The 21491-nt window shown below is 38.6% G+C and overlaps 1 protein-coding gene across 1 annotated transcript in view; it reads left to right on the top strand.

Annotated features, from left to right (window-relative positions):
* The window catches only part of CDK14 (cyclin dependent kinase 14), a 544514-nt gene that overhangs the window by 317906 nt on the left and 205117 nt on the right, over positions 1 to 21491 (top strand). Inside the window, exon 10 of the mRNA XM_040644288.1 lies at positions 8090 to 8183. Coding sequence (XP_040500222.1) covers positions 8090 to 8183 — 94 coding nt within the window. The remainder of the gene's footprint in view (positions 1 to 8089; positions 8184 to 21491) is intronic.

Raw genomic sequence — 21491 nt, 5'->3', positions numbered from 1 at the left:
TAGCGTGAGCAGGGCGGGTCGCAGTCCTCTGCGCGCAGACTCAGATGCACAGGCTACGCTGTGCTGTGATCCCTCCGGGACTCTGGTGACGCGCTGAGACTCATCACTTGTCTGCTTCAGGCTTTCTATCCTAAGGAATTGCAAGCCTTTGCCAATACGTGGATGAGATTAGAAGCTAAAGTCCAGGCGAGGTGGTTTTTTTGAGATTTGGATTGCACCATATTTTAAAATATTAAAGTCCTACATTGTGTACTGGGACTGAACCCAAACTGTTGCCCTGAGAATTAGGAAAGAAGGAGAACAATGTTTTATTTTTTGCTGACCAGAATAAGATTAATGCCAAGTAGAAAAATAATAACCTGTAGGTCCTGTTTTATATTTCTTCCTGTGAGATAATGATCTACTGGGTTAATTAACATCTTGTAACATTAATGTCTTCATGAGAAAATTGAGTATACTCCACTTGAAAGGCCGTGTGTCAGATGCCGATATTATTTGCGTATAAGAGCTGAGGGATCTAATGAATTCCTATTTTAGTTGAAGGATATAAAGTTATCCAAGGGGATTTTAATAAACAGGTACATTACAGTGCATCTTAACTGGTGACCGTAGTGACTAACCCTATTTCGTTCAGGTCTGGGAGGGCTGCTATATTGCCAAAACGACTTTGACTCATCTGAGCGGTGTCTTTCAAAGTAAGAGACCAAATTCTGGTTCTGAGAACCATGACAGTGGCTGGTGCTTTTATAAGTTAAATACATTACAGTTGCAGGAAGTAACATGAGAAGCTGGAGTTAGGGGACCTAACCCTGTCTGAGAGTTCCCCTCCCCAGAGAAGTGGTGGTGAGCTTGCTGTTCCCTGCTCTGATGAAGAAAAGTTTTTGCCCCTTCTCTGGGAATTCCATTTTTTCTCTACATTCTCACTCCCCGCTAATGCCCCAAACTTAATAGTTCAGGTAAATTTTTCATCTTGAATTCCTTTGCCATAGAGTGTATGTATCAGTTTTCAAATACCTTTATATCAAAATTCATCTCTGATTAGCTTGCTGCCCAAGTTATTTCAGGTCGAACCTTAACTGACATCTCACCGTCTAGCCCACGTAGGTGGCTCATGCTGCGTCCAAGGAAAAGTTCATCAAAATGCACAGAGGTTCTTTTTCTCTCATACAGTGAAAACTCAGAATGCTACGGCTCCTCTATTTAAAATGACCAATTCTATATACAGTTCCAAGGAGACGCAGTCCTTCATTTTTTTAATAATAAACTTTAAATTTTAGAATCATTTTAGATTTATAGAAACACTGTAAAGACAATAGAGAATTTCTATATCATCCTCACCTGGCTTCGCCCATTGTTAACATCTTACACAACTACATGTACTATGGACAGATGTTTGTCTCATCTCAGGACCCCACAATGTCCCATTGCTATGAACTAAACAACTTTATTTTGACTTCATTCATTTTCCCTTAATTTCTTTTTTGTATTTTAGAATCCCGTCCAGGATAGCACATTACAGGTAGTTGTCATGTGTTCTTAGTTTCCTCTGGGTTATGACAGTTTCTCTGATTTTTCTTTGTTTTTCATGACCTTGACAGTTTTGAGAAGTACCAGTCAGACATTTTGTAGACTGTCCCTCAGTTTGGGTTCATCTAATGTTTTGGGGAGAAAGACCACAGAAGTGAAGTGGACCTTCTCATCACATCACATCACATCACGGGTACATGCTGTCAACATGACTTATCACTGATGACGTTAACTTTGATCATATAGTTAAGGTCCTGTTTGCCAGCTTTCTCCATTGTAAAGTTGTTATCTGTCTCCCGGCTCCCATCTCCGCCTCCATACTCTATGAAAACAGGTTGCTGGGCTCAGCTCTTACTTGGTAGTAGCAGGGAGAGGGGAGGGAGCTTGCGTTGCTTTTGATTCATTCAGTCACCAAATATTTTTGAGCCCTTACTATGTGCTGACACTCTGCTCTGTCCTGGGAACAAGGTGATGAACACAACTTTGTCCCTGATCTTGGTCTTCCATCTAGAGGAAACACAGCCCAAAATAGCAAAGACAAGTGAATATCCTTTGAATCTGAGAAAGAAAACAAACTAGAGAATGGAGGGTGAAACATGGAGCCTGGGCAGTAACGGGAAAGCCTACATATGGTGGCTGGGAAGGAGCCGTTTGAGCTGACTCCATGCACAGAGTGAGGGGAAATGCATCCTGGAAGGAAGGAACAGCAGCTCATGCGCACATCCTGAAATGGGGAGGAGGACGGCATGTCTCAGGGACAGACAGCAGAGCAGCATGACTGGACAGAAGAAATCTCCTGGGTAGAAGTATGATGTGAAATTGGCAAGCATGTGGGGACTTCACATGCACAGGTCTCCATTCTTAGTTTTAAAGTAGAAAAAAGTTCAAGATATAATTTTAAAAATCTAATACGTCTCTTTTTATCAAAACAGAGATGCTGATGTTAGATGAGGATAGAGGGAAGGCAGATGGAAAGAAAATAACTTGAAATCATTTCCAAACACAGAAAGCTTATATTTATATTATATATTATATTATATTATATACATTTATATTATATATTATATATTTATTATATAATATATAATATATATTTTCATTTATCAGATAAAATTTCCTAATATTTATAAAAATAAAAGATAGTCCTTCCACACAATAAAATTTGGCCTAAACACAAAACAAAAACTTCTGATAAAAGTTCCTAAAAGTAAATTCTCCTTCCACCCTATCCATTTTTCAAATCAACTCACCCAACCCTCTATCTTGAGAAGAAATCCTTACAGAAGTGGTTGTATGAGCAATGTTATTAAAAGTCACCCTACACATTTGCTCCCAGTTTATTTCTTAGTTAAAAATACTTGAAGATAGAAAAAACACTTTAGGAAGAAAATATCCATCTTCAATCAAGTTTTAAAAATCTACTAGTTTTTTGGCAAAATGCATGAAAAGTTTTAAAGTGTATCTACCACAGGAAAACTGCTGAGGAAAATAGTGAAAAGCCAGATCATTTCTGAGAGCCCATTTCTATTTGTGATTTATTCACAAATAACCATACTATGTAGTTCTTTCCTTTTTCTCTCCATAACTGATAAAGGTGATTTCTTCTATGTACAAGTATGTTTTTATGCAGGTGAAGTGTAACAGAGATGAGGGTTTGGCAGACTTTGTCTGTGAAGGACAGTTCAGGCTTTTCAGGGCATGTGGTCTCTGTAGCAGCTATTCACCCCTGCTGTGAGGATGAGAAAGCAGCACAGACAACACAGAAATGAATGTGTGGCTGGGCTCTAATAAAATCTTAGTTATGAACACTGAAATTTTTATTTCATGTAATGTTTGTGTATCATCAAATATTCATCTTTTGGTTTTTTTTTCAACCATTTAAAAAAGTAAAAGCCAGTCTTAGCTTATAGGTTATAAAGACAGGCACTGGGCAGGATCTGATCTGTAGTTTGTAGTTTAATACCCCTGTGTATTACTGTGTGTGGCCCCCTTACCCCCCCCACTGAAGAGAGGGCTGATACTCCTGCTAGTTTCATTCATTTGCTGCCAGGAGTGGGAAAGAACAAGGTGGCTTTACAACCAATGGTTGTAATTGCTTCTGTCCTGAAGATGGTTTTATCTCCTGATCTGCCTGTAATCTAGGTTTTTCACCTGTATGACCAGTTGTTGAGCTCCATCCATCACGAGTCCTAGGATGCAGAAAAAAACTGAGACCTAGCCTAGGAATAAAAGGCAAAGTTCTTAGCCTGGTGTATGGCCTCTGCTCTCTTTTTAACTCTCTCTTCCACTTTCTAAGCACAGACATTATAACAGCATTTGGCTCTCCCAAGATTCCTCTTTCTCTGTTTTAAATGCCCATTCCCGCTCCCGTGCCATCACCCCAGTACGCACCACGTTCCACTTTCCTAGTCCTGTTAGACTTCAGGAGTGCAGGTGCTTCCACACTCTCCACACTGGGCTGAGCATGCCCTCCTATGCTCCTTCGGTCTTTATATGGGAATTGTGTAGAATGTTTTAGAATTACTGTGTTTCTAGTACACAGACATACTTGAAGGAAACTTGATAGTTTTCCCCAAATTTACGACAGTCCTAAAAGTTTACATGACTATACTAATAGGAGAAGAGAAGCTGAAAGAAAGGAAAACTTTTCTACTAGACTATCAGGAAAGAAAGTCATCATTATGCTAGAGGAAAGACTAACTTATCACTGTGTTCTCTTTGTAGAAAATATTCTAGAATTCTTATAGAAGAGGTTATCAAAGATTATGCAGCCAGTCTTGTAGAAAGAAAAGTATTAGAGAGTGTGTCAGTTAATAAATATGTTACATTATTTTTCTGAATTTAATATTATTTGTCCTATGTTAGCTTTTAAAAATTTGTGATTCCTTTTGATGTATTTTCTCATTCTGAGTTCACTTTTGTACTCAATTTTTTATTCATAATTTTGTATACTTTTCTAAAGACTTATTTTAGAGAGAGAGGGCACATGCAAGCATGGGGGAGGGGCAGAAGGAGAGGGAGAGAGAGAGTATCTCCAGCAGACTCCCCACTGAGCACAGAGCCCGATGTGGGGCTTGATCCCAGGACCCTGAGATCGTGACCTGAGCCAAAATCAAGAGTCAGCCACTTAACTGACTAAGCCACACAGGTGCCCCAATTTTGTATACTTTTTCAAAATAAGAACTCCCAAATTTTTGACCTTCAACCTAAAAAAGTTGTCCCTCCATAATCATAATTATGAAGAATTATCAATTCTGGGGCACCTGGGTGGTTCAGTCAATTAAGCCCTTGGGATTCTCTCTCTCTCCCTCTCCCTCTGTCCCGTCTACCCCTGCACCCTGCTCTCTTGCTCTCTCTAAAATAAATAAATGAATCTTTAAAAAAAATTTACCAATTCTGCTTAAAATCTTATTTTGAACTGTGGTGAAGAAATCCTACATCTGCAGCATAAATTCAATTTGGAAGTTTTCAGTTTGGAAGAACTGAAGGATACAGGAGCATGGGTGGGTGTTTCATACATTATCTTCCCAGGTAACTAATCCTGTGTGAGAGTTTGAACACATTGCATCCTGTGACAGCTTTAATTGTAAGCTTTGTGACCAGTTCTTATTCTTGAAAAATTTAGACTGTGTAGGTGATAATTACATAATTATTCAAATTGTGAAAAGAAGCAACAAATTAAAGGAGACATTTCCTGAAATAAGATTGTATATCATAAGTATAGAACTTAAGTGATTGATTTCTTTCTCCATATGCCGCAGGGCAGTCAACTTAATCCATCAAGAGCTAGGGAGTGCAGGGTAATAGAGGGTAGCAAGGGTGGGGGGGGGGAGTAAAGCAGGAAATAGTCCCTTCATATTAAATTGAAGGGCTGTTATTGCTGTGTGGCAATAAGGCAGCTCCAGTAATAAAGTATTCTGCAGGCTATAGTGTGTTGATATGTTTGACACTTCTGCTCTTTAATTTTCTTGTGCATTCTATCTCCTTTTATACATCCTTTAGTGTAATTCTGTCAGCTTTATTAGTATGCACTCACACATCTTTGGAAAATGATGTCATCAGAAACATCCATTAGAAATGAGAGTCCATGTCCCTTAGCTGCCTAAGCAGATAAAAGCCTGTGGAAATGCTATGTCATTGTATTCCAACTAAGTAAAATTGCAGCATAGATTTATCTTTTAATTGTTCTAAGTATCGTGTTATGGAGATGCTGTGGACCAAGCATAAGTAGTGGTAACAGCATTTCAGTGAGTGTGTATGATGGTGACCTCACCGGCCAGCGTGGCTGGGGACCCGGTGGGGGCAACTGGGGCTTGTGCTGAGGGTCTGCATGCTCAGAGCTGCAGCCTGTGCTAGGAAAGACGAAAGCCACATGAAGCCAAATAGAGAGTGTATTCTGAATGCTTAAAAAAAAAAAAAAAGAAGAAGAAGAAGAAGGAAAGCGTCAGTAGCTATTGAAGATCCAAGATATTTTACGTAACATAAATAAGGAGACAGTAGAGGGACGCCTGGGTTGCACAGTCCGTTGAGCCTCCGACTCTTGGTTTCAACTCAGGTCGTGATCGTGGGTCATGAAATGGAGCCCCATGTTGGGCTCTATGCTCAGCTCAGAATCCTGCTTGGGATTCTCTCTTACTCTCCCTCTACCCCTCCTGCTTGTGCTTGCTCTCTCTAAAACAAATAAATAAATCTTGGCGAAAAAAAAAAAAAGGACAGTAGAAATGTAGGTCAATAGTCTTAGAAAAGAATTATTGGCATAAAAATTTGGAAAGACACTAAAATGAAGTTTTAGACCTAACCAGGCATCTAAAGCACGAATATTTATAAGAATGTCATTGCATTTTAATATGCTAATAAAATAATTGTCAAAATGTATGTTGTGTCTCAAATCTTAAATGAAGACAACTTGTGTTAAATGCAATCTGCCTGCGACACTGATTTTAAAATAATTCTTTGTTATTTAAATGGAATTATTTTTATGATATATAAGGTAGCATTTATTTGTTTTTAGTCATTTTGATTCTGTTTACTCTTGGTGTTTAATTCGGGTAGAAATTATGTGCTGTAATAGAGAAGAGATTTCTGCAAATGCATTACTTCTTTAATTCAATACATTGTTTATATACAACTGTGATAACAAGTGGGACAGTTATAGAGATGCAGTCCCTAGTCCTTAACCTGTAAAGGATCTGAAGTAAGTTAAAGACACAAGGGTTTTGCTCACCCTAAGTTGAATATGAGTGCAGCAATTGAAGTATCCCAGTATGTTCATGACTTCATTAGAATGCTTTCAGGAAACATAAACTCATTCAAGGTAGAACTATTTTAAAAATATATATATTTTATTAATATATATATATTATATATATATTATATATATCCTGGAGAATTACTAGAAGGTACTGAGTGCTACCAAAAACAATGGATTATCTGAACATCCAGGCCTTAGGAAGGCAGGAACCAGGTCAATTCAGGGGACTTCATCTGCAAGAAGACTGTTCTTACTAGCGCTCTGTCATTAATGTGATTTATCCCATTGACATTTGCTAGTTTCTTTCCATCCCTCTCCTAAGTGATTGTTTGTTAAAGTCCCAGCAGAAGTATCTGATTGGCTCTCTGCCTGTACTAGGGATCGGTTGTCCCTACTGGGTTACGTGCAGGCCACTGTGGTCTGGGAGGCAAGTCTCCTGATGTGTTGGACTGCCTTGCTAGACAAGGACTGTGAGCAGGGCCTGCTGAGTGAGGAGGGGAAGCTGACCATAGTAGATGGCTGATATATTGAATGAGAACTTAACAAAATAAACTCATAAAGGGAGCCGTTCTGTTTGCTGGAATGCTCATAGAAGGCTTTGTGAAAGAAATTGTATTTTAATTAGATTACAGAAATTGGGTTGGATTTATATGTTAAGAGCAAATGAATGAAGAAGGAGGGAGTGGTAGGTAGTGAAGCAATTCGAGTCAGGCTGTATGGCCTTATACTTGGCCCGCGGGCACGTCAGTCCAGCTCAGCGATCCTCAGTGTAGCTGCCCTGACTCACCCGAGCAGCCTGAGTCAACACCTGGATTCCAACCTAGACTGATTGAGACAAGATCTATGGGGTTTGTGTTCAGATTATTCTCAGTTTTTCAAAGTTACCCCACTGATTTTGATGCAAAAGAGAGGTTGAGAACCCCTGGGCAGCTTGAGAGGACAATATATTAAGAATTCGTGAAATGAAGTTGGAAAGGGGTATTTGAAAAAGACTGGAGGCTTTCTATATCAGGCTTAAGAGTTTCTTGACTGTTTCCTATAAGTAAGGTGGAGCTGCTGAGTGTTATATTTTACTGGTTGCCACCGTTTCCTGAGCCCAGTGTAGCTGCATCTATTAGAGACCTTTCAGGGCACTAGACAGAGGGGGAAAGAAAAGAAGTAGGATCTAGATATATGCAGCACAGCCCTTGGTACTCATTAAGAACGTCATTTATTCATTGTTTCTCCTCTGTAGGAGTAGACGTCCTAATTCCAGATTTAATCTTCCAGTATATATTGGAGTTTTTGTACAATTCTTTCTTCTCTCTTTAGGGGAGTCGGCTGCATCTTTGTCGAAATGATCCAAGGGGTTGCTGCTTTTCCGGGAATGAAAGACATTCAGGATCAGCTTGAACGAATATTTCTGGTAAGTTCTTTACAGAGTGCTTCTGAGAAAAATTAGTTTCTAATTCATCCTTTCATGACAAATTGTACAGTGCTAGTGGAAGATGACTTTAAACAAATTTATTGGTTGTCACATTTAATTCTAACGTATTTTTTTGCACCTTTGAAAAAGCAGGAAATTAGTTAAGAATTGTGTTTTTAAACTACTGCTCATGAATAATGTGCCAAAATGGTAGGAAACAATAGGATGTCAGCCGTAATGTAGAATAGTGGGTTACAAATGAGGGCTCTGGCAGAAGAATTTCAATTTATGTAGATGCCCCCACCCCTTTAAGTGGGTGGAGCTTAACTCCCTCCCACACCCACCCACCTAAATGTGGGCTTTGACTGGTAACTTTTTCCATCAAGTAAAGCTTGGAAAAAGGAGGGTAACTTTAAAACCACCTCAGTCGGGTCTTCAAGGCTAGCATCATCAAAGTTAAGTCATGTTGGTAGCCTGTACCTTTGATACAATGTGCCACCGCCTCTGAGGTCTTCCTCTCAAAAACTCTAACCCTAGGCTAATCATGAAGAACACATCACACAAACTTGAGGGACATTCTACACAATACCTGCTTAGTACTCCTCAAAACAGGGCCATTAAAAACAAGGGAAACTGAGAAATTGTCATAGCCCAGAGGAGGCTAGGGAGCATGGCAGCTCAACGTAATATGGTACCCTGAATGGAATCCTGGAACAGAAGAAGGGCATTAAGGAAAACCAAGTGACACCCAAGTAAAGTGTGCAGGTTAGTAAATATCAGTGTACAGTTAGTTGTGACAAATATACCATTTAAGATTTAAAGAGGAAGCTGGTGAGGGGTATATGGGAATTCTCTGTACTGTTTTTCATAACTTCTCTATCAATCTAAAACTATTCTAAAATTAAAAGCATTTCAATTTTTAAAAATCTGCACAAAGAGAAAATAAAATGTGTTCTGGTGCCAGACGATCTGAGTTTATCACCTACACTGTCACCTTGGGCAAGGGACTTGGTTATCTGAGCCTTAATTTCCCTTGGGAAGAATGAAGGCTAATAACAGCTCCCATCTCATAGGTTGTTTTGAGGAATAATTGACTTACTACACATAAAGTGCTTTTAGAACTATGCTTGCCACATAGTTAATATCCCACAAGTTATTATTTTTATCAAATCATTTATACTGAATATTTTTATTCAGTAGAACTTCCACATTAACTAATATTCATATAAACCTATTTTTTAAAACATGGAATCAGAGCTAGACAAATTAAGGTCTTTGCTAAAAGGATCCAAGCTACATGCGTTATAGCAGTCAATCACATGACATACTTTTTCCTTCTTTAATAAGACTTCCGTAAGAACTCACTGGGGCAAATGTTAGTATGAACCATAGCAAGAGATGAACTTACCGTATTAGCATGTATTTGAGTTATGCAAATGCAGCATTAACATATGGAAACTAGGGAATCAAAGCACATGTGATTCCTCCATGCTGTATCCTATACTCCAGATGCCTTTGTAAATCATACCAGATGGACAAATAGCAGAGTCCCTAATATTATAGAAACCTTCTTCCAAGTGTTGCCATATTGAGTTCTCCCCGAAGCAGTCTGTGTCCACTTTCCTTTTAATTTTACTTAATTTATATTTTATCCATAAATTCCCACACTGAATGTTAAAATGTCTTATGATTATAAAAACAATGCATCTTTATACAGAAAATTTCCAGTGTCAAAAAGTACAAAAGCTGAAAATTCACCCTAGCAAGCAGAAAAAGCCACATTTAGTATTTTTACATATATCCTCCATTTCTACACATGTTAAGAAAAATTGAATCATATTTTATATACCTTTTATAACTATCTTTTTTCACTTAACAATATGTGATTAAATCTTTCATTGAAAAATGAATCCAGAAACTTATCATTCTTAATGACAAAGGAGTGTTTCATTGCATGGATGAGACAGTATTTGCTTAATCGGCCCCATATTAATAGCTTGTTTTTTTAACTATTATTAAGTGCTGCCAGATACGTCCTTTGCATACTAATCCTCTTAGTTAAAAACAATTATTAGAATTCAAAGTCCTTAATTCAATAACATTTAATTTTCGTAAATTTATTGACTGTTCTTGCACTTTGATCCCTTCATCTAAAGTCATGAAACATTTCCTTCTCCCTGTTCTTAAGAAAACCTCTTACTGAGTTGATTGAGATTGTACTGAGCCCATAGGTTATATAGGGAAGAAAATATATAAAATTGAGCTTTCCCATCTAAGAATAAATTATATTTCTTTATTAATATTTTATGGCTCTTTGCATAAATGTGTGGTTTTTATAAATATTTTCTTTTCCTATTTTCTACCAAAGCTTTTATTTTCATTAAGTTATTTTAAATAACTTTCCAGAACTGTTTTCTTAAAAGTATAATAAACTTGTTTATTTTTATGTCATTGAAAAAAATAGCAGGAGGGAATTTTAATGTGGTGTGCCTCATAAAGATTTTTATGCTAAAACGTATCTTCAAATATTTAGTCTTTTAATTTATTTGAAGCTCAACTATAATAATACCACTTAGTTATATTCTGAGAATAATTTCCTAAACTTTAGTTTCAACCTAACTGTTCACTCTGCAATAATTATTGAATAATGCTTATATAACCTTGTTAAATTACTGATTTTTATACTAAAATCACTAATTTACTATATTTGAAATCAGAAAACTTCAAAGGGGAATCATATAGAAAGAAATATCTTCATATATACATTATTTCCAAATGAATTTAAAAGAAAAGGAAATGGTTATATAAATGAAATACAGTAATAGAACCAAAAAATGAGTTTCATAAAAGCACAGTTTATTGCTAGAGCTTAGTCAAAGATTCATTTTATGTATTATTTTTATGATGCAGTGATTTCCAATAGGTACTATCTTGTTGGATTGCTTCCTGTTTGCAGATTTGCCTATTATTTTTTTTAATTTTATGGCAATAATTTCCTAATTTTATGGGTATTCAGAGACCTTTGAGCTATGACTAGGCTTTTAATAAATCAAAGAAATAAATCATTGCAGATTTCCCATTGGAATATTGGTACATGAAACTACTGTTTGCTCCTGTTAGAGCACAGAGCTCCTTAAATGCAGATAAATATCATGATTGATGGTAATAGTTTCTTCATTTACTGTAGTTTTCTTTAACACGCGTAATGATTCTAACATGTAAAATGTCCTTTGACAATTAGGAGATAAAGGTCATTATGTATATAAAATTGCTGCTTTAGAATTAAATAGTATTACGTTTTACTCTGAAGAATGAGACATGACCACAAAGAGAGGAATCTACAGACTTCTTGAGACAGTAAATGTCATCATCTTAAATACTTACTTTCTCTACCAAATTGTTTAAATTTGCAAAAAGCAGTGTGTCCCATCAAACAAGCAGACTCTCTCAGGAGTTGTGGGGTCACTGGAAGAAGAAATTTTACTAATCAAATATAGTTGAATCACTGGAAAAAAATGCTTCTCCTTGGTGACCTTTTATGTCTGGTCTGAATCGGAATTACTATTAAAGTCTGATTAAATCTCCTTTCACAGGCTTCTCATATAAATTGCCAGAGACTCTTTTCTAAAGTGGCAGTTGTCTCTCTGGCCTCTGGTAAAGCATTGCCAAGGAGATAATCAACTTTGAGAAGTCATGAAACATGGGATTATTTGGTTTGTTTTGTATTTTAATAAAGGGATTACGTCCATTCATTCGCCTGTGAACTGTGTATAGAAAGGTGGTTAATAACTTTGAAGAACAAAATTAATAGCTTGTTACCCAAGATAACTAATACAATTAACTCCCACACACTGAGTCTTTACAACAAATATGAAAGGCAACAAAGACCAGTCAGAAAGCCCTTGTATTTTTCTTTTGAAGATTTTCTCTTTCTCTTTTTTCTGTTTCCCTCGTTTGGTGGAAAGGAGCAGTTCACATTTTTTACAAGTGCATTGAACCTATTTCTGCAGCATAATAACTGTGTTGGTGTATATTAGGTGAGCTGGCTCTGCTACAATCTGAGATTTCTCCACTTAATCATTTTCCTTGAAATTGTGATATTCATATGCAAGGAAGAAAGGAAAGTGATGGAAGTTTGACAAATTATATTCCAGACATTTTGAATTGCCAGGTGAATGGGCACCTACTTGTCTAAGCAGTAACTCCGCTGTTGGGTGAAAAGAGTGATTTATATTCATTTCTCCAGCATGACCTATTTCTTAGCATGGCATGAGGTATGCTATTCCCCTCTCTTAGCTGCAAAACTAAGCAGTAGATGTATTCATCCTAGTAAATATATATTCAGAGTGACAAAATCAGGACTAATAAAAAAAAATTCGTATTCTAATCACATTGTCCGGAATTGAGAAAGAAATCCACTTGCTGGAACCCTGAGAATATGCAGCTCTCCCACTTCATGGCAGCTGAACAAATGGCAGAGAATGCTTGCACAGCTGCCGGAGACCTTTGGCAGATGCCTCTGGGTTTGCGTGGCTTGTGGCCCAAGGTACAGCGGCTGTGACAGAGGAGCTGGCGTGAGTTTGTTGTGGGGCTGTCCTTGTTCTCCCTGCCTTTGAATGTTGATAACCCTGAGGATCTCACCTCTCCCTGGTTTCTAGATCTTTGGGCTTGCAGTGAAATTTCATCCACCAGTTGTTTGTTAACCTGTTGTACATTAGTCAATTGGTGCAGTTGTTAAAATGTTCCTCTTCCTCATATATATGTCCTTCACAATTTACGTGTGTGTGGGGGGGGGTGTGTGTGTGTGAGAAAAGAGCCACTTCCAACTTTGAAAGCTATTACTCAGCCTTGCTCTTGAGTCACATCCTTCCTTAAGCCTCTGTGTTTCGCAAAGGACTGTCAAAATGTGGTCTTCAGATTCGGTTCCAGTCCTTGTTTCCCTATCCTGGCTCTGTTTCCAGGATCTTAGCTCGAACGATAACCCTGAGGTTTCATGACTGGCCAGAACAGCCATATAGAAAGGAAGAGAAAGCTGATGGTCATTATCTTTAATGGCTGTTACCATCCACTTGGATGTAGGAGCCACATTGTTAAGATGGAATATTGGGATCACGGACCGTATCCCCAGTGCCACTGTTGAATTTGCTTGTGGTCACTTCTGGTGTACTGCTTCAGCACTCGCTTTGTTGCAGTAGATACAAGGGAGATGTAAAGGAATTGTGTGCCATGGTGTCTGCCCTGGGGAAACTGACGACAAGGTGGGCAGGCAAGACATACCTTTAAGAATAAAGTCACGAATAATTGCTGAGGAATTGGTCAGCAGAAGGGAGACCCAGTAACAGTGGCAGATCCTGTATTAGTTAAAATACTGAACTCAAAAAGTTAAATATTGGGTTCTGATCCTAAGTTGTTGTTATCCTTGAATAAGTCACCTTTTCTAATTGGAGTGCTATTTCAACATCCATAAAGGGAGGATTTGAACTAAATGATTTCAATAATGTCTTGCAGCTCTAAACTTTTTTAATTCTAAAAATGCATGGTTTTACAGGATTATGCATAAAGGCTGTGGGTGTTTAAAGGGAAAATTGCTAAGAAAATTTTTGTCAAGCATTGAAGAGAGTATAAGACTTGAAGTGGAATAAGGGAGACACAGACATCAGGCAATGGTACAGAAGCAAAGTGGGGACAGTAGGAGTCTGTTCTATATGGGTGGAAGGTGAGATTGGATGTTCGAGACTGGACTTTGATAGATTGAGGACTTTTTATCTTATTTTATCTATAAAGTAATAAGGAGATAATATAATTTTTTAACTGGAGTAATAATGTTAAAATGGCATTTTAGCAAAATTAATACATGATTAATATATGATGATAAATTCAGCTACATGAACACTAGAGAACTAAGCAATATATGCTGGGTTGAAGGATATTGAAAATATTAAATAGTAATTTTTTAAATATTTTTTTAAGATAGTGTGCATGAGTGCAGGGCAGGGGGCAGAGCAGGGGTGAAGGGCAGAGGGAGGGGGAGAATCCTAAGCAGGCTCCACACTCAGCTGGGAGCCCTGCTGGGCTCCTGAGATCATGACCTGAGCCAAAATTGAGTTGGACACTTAACCGATTGAGCCACCCAGGTGCCTCATTAAATAATTTTTAAAATCAATTTTAGAAAAACAAAGTCAGAGAGATAAATTATGATACCTCCCATCCTGGAACAAATACCTCTTTTAATTTGTACATGTTTCTTTCAAGCCTTATCAATTGGCACAGTTATTTACATGGTGGCCAATCTTTTTCAGAATGTTAAGTTTATAAAAAAGTAAAGCAGTTAGAAAAATTTTAAAGCAGTATGAAAATAAATAAAAATCAGAGATAACCAATATTAAGGTTTTTTTCTGTTTTCTTTTCTAGGTTTTCACAATTGGGTTAATAATAAATTTAAGGGTTTTGTATCCAGCTTCTCTTTATTTTCACATTAAGTTGGGAGCAATTTCCAAGCCATTAATATATACTTGAAAACATTATTTTAATTATACTGTAATATCTTCTAAATGTGCCCAAATGTACTAACACATTACCCTATTACTGGGTAATTTGCGGTTTTTATGCTACACTAAGCATCACATATTTTTTATCCCATTCAGTTATTCTTTCAGCAAGGATTATTAGGCACCTATTCTGTCCAGGCACTCTACCTACAGGCGGTGGTAGGACACAGTCCCTGCTCCCCTCAAAAGTACTGTCAGCTGGGCTACATTTGAATAGCTTCCAGAAAGTCAGATCAGAAAGATGTTGCAAAACTGTTGTGATACGTCTTGGATATAAATGATACAGAAGAGAAAGGAATCCAAAATAACTTCAGAGTTTCAGCTTGGGAAACAAACTGAGTAGTGAGATCACTGAAAATAATGGGAGCATTGAAACGGAGCACCCCCGGAGAGGAAGGAAAAGACAGCTCAAGTTCCTGGACTTTATATGGCAGCAGGGGACCCCAGCTGGGGATACCACAAATCGTACACGGCAGAACCAGGAGGAAGACGAAGCTCAAGGGATCATTCACCCAAAGTGGACAAAGTTGGGTCCCAAACCATAGTAGTTCTTGAATAATGAGAAGGTGGAGGGGGAAATACAGTGGAGTGCTGCCTAAACCTTACAGATGCTCATGGTTTTAGGGGTGGGGTGGAGGTAGGGAGCTAGACCAGGAGAGAATCAGTGCAGGGACATGAAAGTCAGTGTAAGGGTGAACAGCAGAGAAGTGAAGGATAAGTAAGGAGGGAGAAAAAGAAATAATTCCCTCCAGGGAAATTACAGATCAATTCAGGTGTGTTTAGCTAGTGGGAGGGGTTAGGGGTCCTTCCTTTCTGCGTTCCCTCAGTGTGTTTCTCACTCTGCCTCTATAGTGTGCGGCACACTCTATTTGCTCATTAAATGCTTTTAGACAAGAGGGGGAGAAGGGTTACCTGTCAAAGAAATTGAAGAGTCCACACAGAAAATACATTTGGGTTTAATTAGAAAAGTTTAGACTGTCCACGGTTTTCAAAGGAGTCTTATGATTCTCCTCAGTGTCTCAGGGGGAAGGTGGGGGTAGGCTCAAGGGAGGCACACTTTCAGCCCCTCCACTCCTGGCTCTGCCTTTATTAACATTTTGTGTACAAAATGCATCTCACTGCTGAAAGAGAGGTTGAAAACCCCTGGATGAATGATATCTTAAGATCCTCCCAGGTCAAGATTCTATGGGGGGGGGGAGACCATGTGGGAGAAAAATGATAAAGAGAGATCAAGTCAAAGTAAAGATGTTAAAGAAATAACAATTGAGTGATTCATACAGGGAGACATTAGATAGACATTGTTAAAAAGAAAGTTCTGTGCTAATTAATAAGCTAATAGAAATTTTTTTTTAAGATTTTATTTATTTATTTGACAGAGACAGCCAGCGAGAGAGGGAACACAAGCAGGGGGAGTGGGAGAGGAAGAAGCAGGCTTCCAGCGGAGGAGCCTGATGTGGGGCTCGATCCCATAACGCCAGGATCACGCCCTGAGCTGAAGGCAGACGCTTAACGACTGCACTACCCAGGCGCCCCAAGAAATTTTGGTAGCAAACTGTAGTAGGGTCATTTGTCATAAGAAAAAAACAAGGACAGTAGGATAGCCCATTATATAATAGCTAATCCCATTAATTCTTGCAAAGAAACTTCCTTTTGAATATTGGCTGGTCGTTATGTAGAAATTTGAATTAGCTCACTTGGTGAAAAAAGTATTTTTTACCTGGAGTATTCTTGCATTTACATTATAGTGTTACAAACTTTCTATGAATGGAAAATGATAATATTTTCATTAAATCATTCACTTTTTTATTAAGTTATTAATTTCTTCAACAAATATTTATTATGTAGTTACTATGGGCTAAATATTCTTCCCTCTTCTAGGAAGAGAGCAGTGCAAAACACAAAGTCCTTATTCTCTTGGAACCTGCATTCCTATGAAGGTAGATAATAAGCAAGTAATGTATAATGTGTCTCATAAATGTTGTATGAAAGATGCTACTTCACAGATGGTGTTCTGGGAGGTCTTTCTCAGAAGGTGATACTTGTGAAGGTAGTGAAGGCACGGGACATGCAGATACTGGGGACGGTTTAGGTGAACGGAACAGCAACTTGTGTGTCCTTAATGATAATAGTATCAAAGTCAGAGTTCTCAAGCCTGAATTTTGTGAATTAAGAATCATTCTTTCTAGTGCATCAATGTGATTTTTAATACTCTTGTTACTTTGACCTCCTTCGTATAAAGCATTTCCTTCTGTGAGAAGTCTTCACTTTGTGTGACTCATTAATTTCCTGTATGTGCTACTATTCAGACATGAAAGCGAAACAACGAAGTGAGTTGGAAGTACACCCGTGTGCATGTTTCAGGTTGGAGTTTTGCTGGAGCTAGGGATTTGAGCTTCCTGATTTAGTTCACCAGAAATATTGGTATAGATAGAAGAAAGTGGGAAATGTTTCTGTTTTGGAGAGTAGATGATGGTTTAAGGGAGAGAAAAGACATAGAATATCTGGAGGATGCAGAGAGCCAGAAAGCACTTATTTTTGGAAAGTCAAAAGTTAGAGGAATTTCAAGAAGGAGAGATGTATCAACTGCATCAGATACTACAGTGAGGTCAGTAGAAGATGGTGCTGAGAAGAGGCCGCTGGTTGGTAACTTCTAAGGGAATAGTTCCAACAGTGTTGGATATTTGAAGTCAGATTCCAGTGGGCTTAAAGGGTAAGTGAAAAAATTGGAAACGTTGAGCATGGACAACTTTGAGAATTGACTGAGGGAAGGTGATTAGATGTCACCCTAAGGGTATTTTAAAAATCAAGATTTACAAATTTTATAATATGCCATAAATATTTTTAAGACAATGAAGACCAGGGTGTTTGTAAGGTAAAGGACCCTAAAGATAGAAGAAAGCACATTTGATGGATCAAAGTATTAGAATAGGCAAGAACAGATGGGTGACAGAGAGTGTGCCTTGGCAATGTGGATGAAAAGTTTTGCTGAAAGGTAAGAAAGAAGAAAGGGCAGGAAAGGGAGGAAGATTTGAGTAAATGTTGTAGAGGAGTAAAAAGGAATGTAAAGGTATCATGATCTACATGATTCAGCAAGGAAGGGAGGGCGCGTGGCTAATGGTGACATGCATCTGGGAGGGCAGACGTGGAGGGGAATGGATAGCATTTGCAGTGCTGGTGTAATGCTAAATGGTTTGTGACTGTCATATGACAAGAAAGGTAGTTGCTGACAACATTTGTTAATCGATTGTCAATTTGAGACATTATTATAGAAATAAAAGTGCTACATTTCTAGTTTCTATGATTTGTAATGGTTTACTTTCAATTAATACAGGATTGCTTTTAGGCATATCCATCCACCTGTAAATATTTCTAATTGCAGTAGTTTTTACCAAAGACTTTTCTGGAGGTGATGGTTCACCTCTGTGGTCTAACAGTCTTAAATGTCTGGGAAATGTTTTAACCTAATATATCCCTGTTTTATATTACCATTTTATTATTCGTAACTTTACTGTCAGTGTATGACTACTCACGGACTACTGTAGTTATCTCTTGTCATGTAACCACCTCAGAGCTCTGGGTTAGAGGAGTGCCTGGGTGGATCAGTTGGTTAAGCGTCTGCCTTCGGCTCTGTCATGATCCCAGGGTCCTGGGATCGAGTCCTGCATCAGGCTCCCAGCTGCACAGAGAGCCTGCTTCTCCCTCTGCCTCTCTTTCTCTGTCTCTCTGTCTCTCATGAATAAATAAATAAAATCTTAAAAAACAAAAACACAAACTCTGGGTTAGGGACGCCTGGGTGGCTCAGTTGGTAAGGTGTCCGACTCAATTTTGGCTCAGGCCATGATCTCAGAGTCATGAGATTGAGCTCTGCATCGGGCTCTGCATCGGGCTCCACCCTGGGTCTGGAGCTTGCTAAAAATTCTCTCTCCTTCTCCCTCTGCCCCTACCCCCCAAAAAAACAAAAACAAAAACCTCCGGGTTAGATCAACAACAATCATTTTTTAAAAATTATTTGTCATAGTTCCAGGGTCAAGAATTGAGTAAGGGCAGTTCTGGACTTGGTGGACTTGGGGTCTCTTGTGTGGTTGCAGACAGATGGTGGCTGGAGCAGGAACAGTGAGAAGCCTGTGCAGTTGGGGATTGACCAAACATCTCTCTCTTCATAGAGTCTTGAAGTCCTTCATAGGTTTTCTCCATGTGAGTAGTTTGAGTTTCCTCATGGTATGAGTTGAGTTCTAAGAGTGGGTGTCCTAAGAAGACCAGATGGAAACTGCATGGTTTCTCTTTAACATAACCTCAGAAGTCATTCAGTGGCTCTCTATCCAACAAAGCAGTCACAATCCCTCACCCAGAGTCAAAGGGAGGGGACAGAGACCCCAGTTCTAGATGAGAAGAATGTCAAGAATGCTGGGGCCATGGTTTATTTATTTATTTGTTTGTTTGTTTTATAATAATTTTTTATTATGTTATGTTAGTCACCATACAGTACATCCCTAGTTTTTGATGTAAAGTTCCATGATTCATTACTTGCGTATAACACCCAGTGCACCATGCAATACGTGCCCTCCTTAATACCCATCACTTGCCTAACCCATCCCCCCACCCCTCTCCCCTCTGAAACCCTCAGTCTGTTTCCCAGAGTCCATAGTCTCTCATGTTTCATTCCCCGTTCTGTTTACCGCCCCCCTTCCTTCTTCCCTTTCTTCTCCTACCGGGGCCATGGTTTAAAACTGCCACAGTGGTCACATAAACTCTTATTAAGGCATATCACCAAGTTGAGCTGATAAACAGCTTTGTAGGAAAAAATTTAATCAAGCTTCTAGATTTTTTTGTCGTTTTTTCCCCATGCTCTTGATAGCCATTACAGTACTCTTCTCATGATAAATATGAAAGTGTGAATTGTCACAAAGTGCTACTTGGTAGGTCATGAGGTCCCTCATTTGCTTACCCTCCTTTTTTTCCTTTCTTGACTAACAAGTTCACAGATGTGTCAGACTGAAAAAGATGGTAAAAAAGATGCCATAGTGTGACACATCTGAGATGAAAGAGGAGGTGGTGACACTTCTTAGCAAATCCTCAGAATGTCATCCATAAAGTAGATTTTCTTAACTCAAATTCTGCCATTATTCTTTTTTTCCATTTGCAACGTGCTTCGACCTATAAGTCTTTTATTCTTCAGAACATCACCTTTGTTATCTCTTGTGGTCGGCAGCATCTAAGATGGCTTCCAGTGGTCTCTACCTCCTGGTATTTTTGCCCTTGTGTAATCCCCTCCTCTTGAGTGTCAGCTGGACCCAGAGACTTGCTTCTAATGGGCTATGGCAAAAGTGATGGGATATTTGGTGCGGCATTACTTCTGAGGCTAAGTTAAAAAAGATTACTACTTCCTCTTGTTCACCCTCTCTTACTGCCTCACTGGCTGACTCTGAGGGGAGTCAGCTGCCATGTTGTAAGGTGTTCTGTGGAGGGACCCGCTAGTCAAAAAACTGATGTTTCCATTGGCAGCCAGTAGAGGACCCAAGGGTTGGCAACAGTTCTGTGAGTGAGCTTAGGAGTGGATCCTTCTCCAGTTGAGTTTTCATGTGAGACACAGCCATAGATAACACTTTACTACTACCTTGTGCGAGAGCCTGAGCCAGAGGCACCTAGCTAAGGTGGACCCGAATTCCTGACAAACAGAAACTGTGAAATAATAAGTGTTTGTTACTCAAAGCCCCTAAGTGTTGGAGTGACTTATTCTACAGCAATAGATCACTACTAATCTCCTTTGATCCCATGACCAAGAAAGGGGAGCTACTGTTACTCTAGTTTTACAGCTGAGGGAACTGTCTTCAGAGATTATATGAACTTCTCTTCTTTAAGAAGACGTGTTTCGTAAGTACCAGAACTGAGCTGAAATTCTAAATCTGCCGACTCTTATACCAAAATACTTCTTTGTTTTCTGTTTGTAGGTTTGGTTCTGTTGCTCTGATTCATAACAAGGAGTGTGCATTAGAGTGACTCGGGAATCATTTCATGAATACTCATTCTTGGGCCTCACTCGGGGCCTTCCGAATCAGTCTCTGGGGTTGGGCCTCTGTGCGTTTTAACAAACAAGAAGGCGTTGGTTGATGAGTCTTCTTGGTTAAGAGCACCCACTCTAAAAGGCACATGTCCTCCTTTGAAACGTTATGAGTGTTTAGAATTTTCTGGCTTGATATGACAAGCTAAAAACCTCATTAGTGCAGGCACCCTATCCAGAATATAGAAACCCCTATTCAGTCAGACTAAGTCCTGTGTTTCTTACGGGGATACTTTTGATATGACCCTCAAGGGACCTGCCCTTATAACAAGTATATTTGGGAGTTTCTTTCACATCACTTTGTATTAATAATATTAGCTGACTAGTATTAGAATGTGTACACAAGCAAACAAAGACTTGTAATCATCATATCGCAGCACTGTAACTTCGGTCTGGCCTGATCACTTGATTAATACGCTGTTTCTCTCCCTCTTTTTCTTAGAAGAGTAGAGGCCTTAGAAGACTTTACTCACAAAGATAAATCTGTCCAGGCTGCTAATCTTTTTTGTGAGGTTTGAGTTCATTTAAAATCTGACCTTGTATCATCTCCTGACCAACCCCCTACAAGGAAAAAAAAAATTTTTTAAGCTTTTTCAAAACATTCTATCCTAAATTGATCTCCTGTCCCATTATTATATATCTGGATAGAAAGCAATGGCTGTTTGATTAAAATTTATCATATAAAATAATCTACCTAAGTCA

This window comes from Ursus maritimus, unplaced genomic scaffold (assembly GCF_017311325.1).
Source record: "Ursus maritimus isolate PB19 unplaced genomic scaffold, ASM1731132v1 scaffold_3, whole genome shotgun sequence".
Lineage (NCBI taxonomy): Eukaryota > Metazoa > Chordata > Mammalia > Carnivora > Ursidae > Ursus > Ursus maritimus.
Note: the sequence above shows the minus strand (reverse complement) of the source record. Positions and strands in the feature narration are given on the sequence as shown.